We start from the raw sequence: 1861 nt of genomic DNA on the forward strand, positions 1-1861 counted from the left end.
TGAGTCTCATTGAACAGGAGTGCAGCAGCTCCCTTCCGAGCCAGCAGAGGGCTCTGGATTCCCATTTTAGCTCTGTAATTTACTGTGGAACCTCTGGTGGAAGGTCATTTATCCTCTTTGTGCTTCCGTTCCTGTTGTTAGTTGTCATCCAGTAGATTCTGACTCATAGGAGTTTCATGTGTGCAGAGCGGAACTGCTCCATAGGAGTTTCAAGGCTGTGACTTTTAGAAAGCTGATCTATAAGTCTGTCCTCTGTGACTTTTAGGAAGCTGATCTATAAGTCTGTCCTCTGAGGGATCTCTGGGTGGATTTGGAATGCCAGCATTCTGGCTTGTTGTTGTTGTGAGCCGTGAAGTCGGTTCCAACCCATAACGACCCTGTACAGGGTTTCCGAGGTTGTAAATCTTTACGGGAGCAGAAAGCCTCATCTTCCTCTCGCTGAACAGCTGGTAGTTTCGAACTGCTGACCTTGTGGTTTGCAGTCCCCCGATTCATAACCACTACGCTATCAGAGCTCTGGCTTAGTGGTTGAAAAAATTTAGCTGTTGGCATCACTCAAGGATTCTACGCCTCAGTCTCTGAGCTCTAAAATGGATATGGTGTTCAGAATCGATTTGATGACACCTAACAACAATTGCAAAAACAGCACTAACCTCATCAGCTATTTTGAAGATCAAAAGAGGTAACCCTGACATTGCACAATGCTGACATGCAGCAAATCATCACTAAATACTAAATATGAATATATCTCAATTGCCTATCAAACAAAATACAGTGCTGGCTATTATTACCTGTCTGTAACACTGGAGACATGAGTGCTACTTGGAGAGACCCGCCTTGTCTCGAGTCCTCTGTAGCTATCTTCTGCCACTGCAGAGAATCCATCTCCTCCATGTTAGCCAGACCCTGGCTTAACTCCAAAGATTGCTGAATCCTCTTATAAAGAAGAATATTATCTTCTTTGCTCATAGAGCCTCCTTTTTTATGCCACTTGACGTTGATGAACCTGTTCTGAGTCTAAGAGAATGAAGTGAGGACAAGAGACAAAAGCATTTGCTACAGTAACTAGACTGGAAGTGAAATTTTTGCAATAGTTTAGTCCTTCCTGCTTCCCTGTCATACAGACTTATGCTAATCGTTTTTAATTTATGAAGAATCATTGATCCTTTACACACTGTTATGGACTGAATTGGAGTCCTGGTGTGGCAGTGTAGGATAAGCACTGGACTGCTAACCACAAGTTCAATGGTTCAACCCCATCAGCCACTCCACATAGACCTTATGCAGGATTGCTATGAATTGGAACCGACTTGATGACACTTAACAACAACATGGACTGTTGTGTGTTTTTGGGGGATGGTTATTGAACCATCCCTCCAACTTTTTTGTGTTGTACTTGTAAATCCTAACTTCTATACCTGTGGCCAGGAAAATAGAGGCTCTATAGGATAAGCACTAGACTTTGAATCACAATGTTGGCAGTTCACGCCCACCAGCCACTCCATGGGTGAATCTTTCTGTTTCCCCAAAGATTTGCAGACATGGAAACCCTATATAGGGTCACTCTGAGTCAGCACTGACTCAAAACCATTTAACAACAACAACAATAACAACAATGCCTATGGTTGTAATCCCATTTGGGAGTGGGTTGTCTTTGTTAAGTGAATGAGGTAGCTATAGTGAAGGGTGTATCTTGAGTCAATCTATTTTAAGGTATGGTGGTGGTGGCGGTTATGTGCCATGGAAGAGAGAGGAAACAAGGAGATTACAGAAACAGAGATGGGAAAAGAGAGATGCCAAGTCACATGAATACTGCTCAGGAGTAGAAGCTCAGAAGAGACAAGACCCTTTCTTCAGAACC

The 1861-nt window shown here is 43.2% G+C and overlaps 1 protein-coding gene across 1 annotated transcript in view; it reads right to left on the reverse strand.

Moving 5' to 3' along the window:
• RGSL1 (regulator of G-protein signaling like 1) overlaps nt 1-1861 on the reverse strand; it is a 98794-nt gene that overhangs the window by 72286 nt on the left and 24647 nt on the right. The window contains exon 9 of the mRNA XM_006872559.1: nt 792-1017. Within this exon, the coding sequence (XP_006872621.1) occupies nt 792-1017 (226 nt within the window). The remainder of the gene's footprint in view (nt 1-791; nt 1018-1861) is intronic.

Source organism: Chrysochloris asiatica, unplaced genomic scaffold, assembly GCF_000296735.1.
Source record: "Chrysochloris asiatica unplaced genomic scaffold, ChrAsi1.0 scaffold00203, whole genome shotgun sequence".
Lineage (NCBI taxonomy): Eukaryota > Metazoa > Chordata > Mammalia > Afrosoricida > Chrysochloridae > Chrysochloris > Chrysochloris asiatica.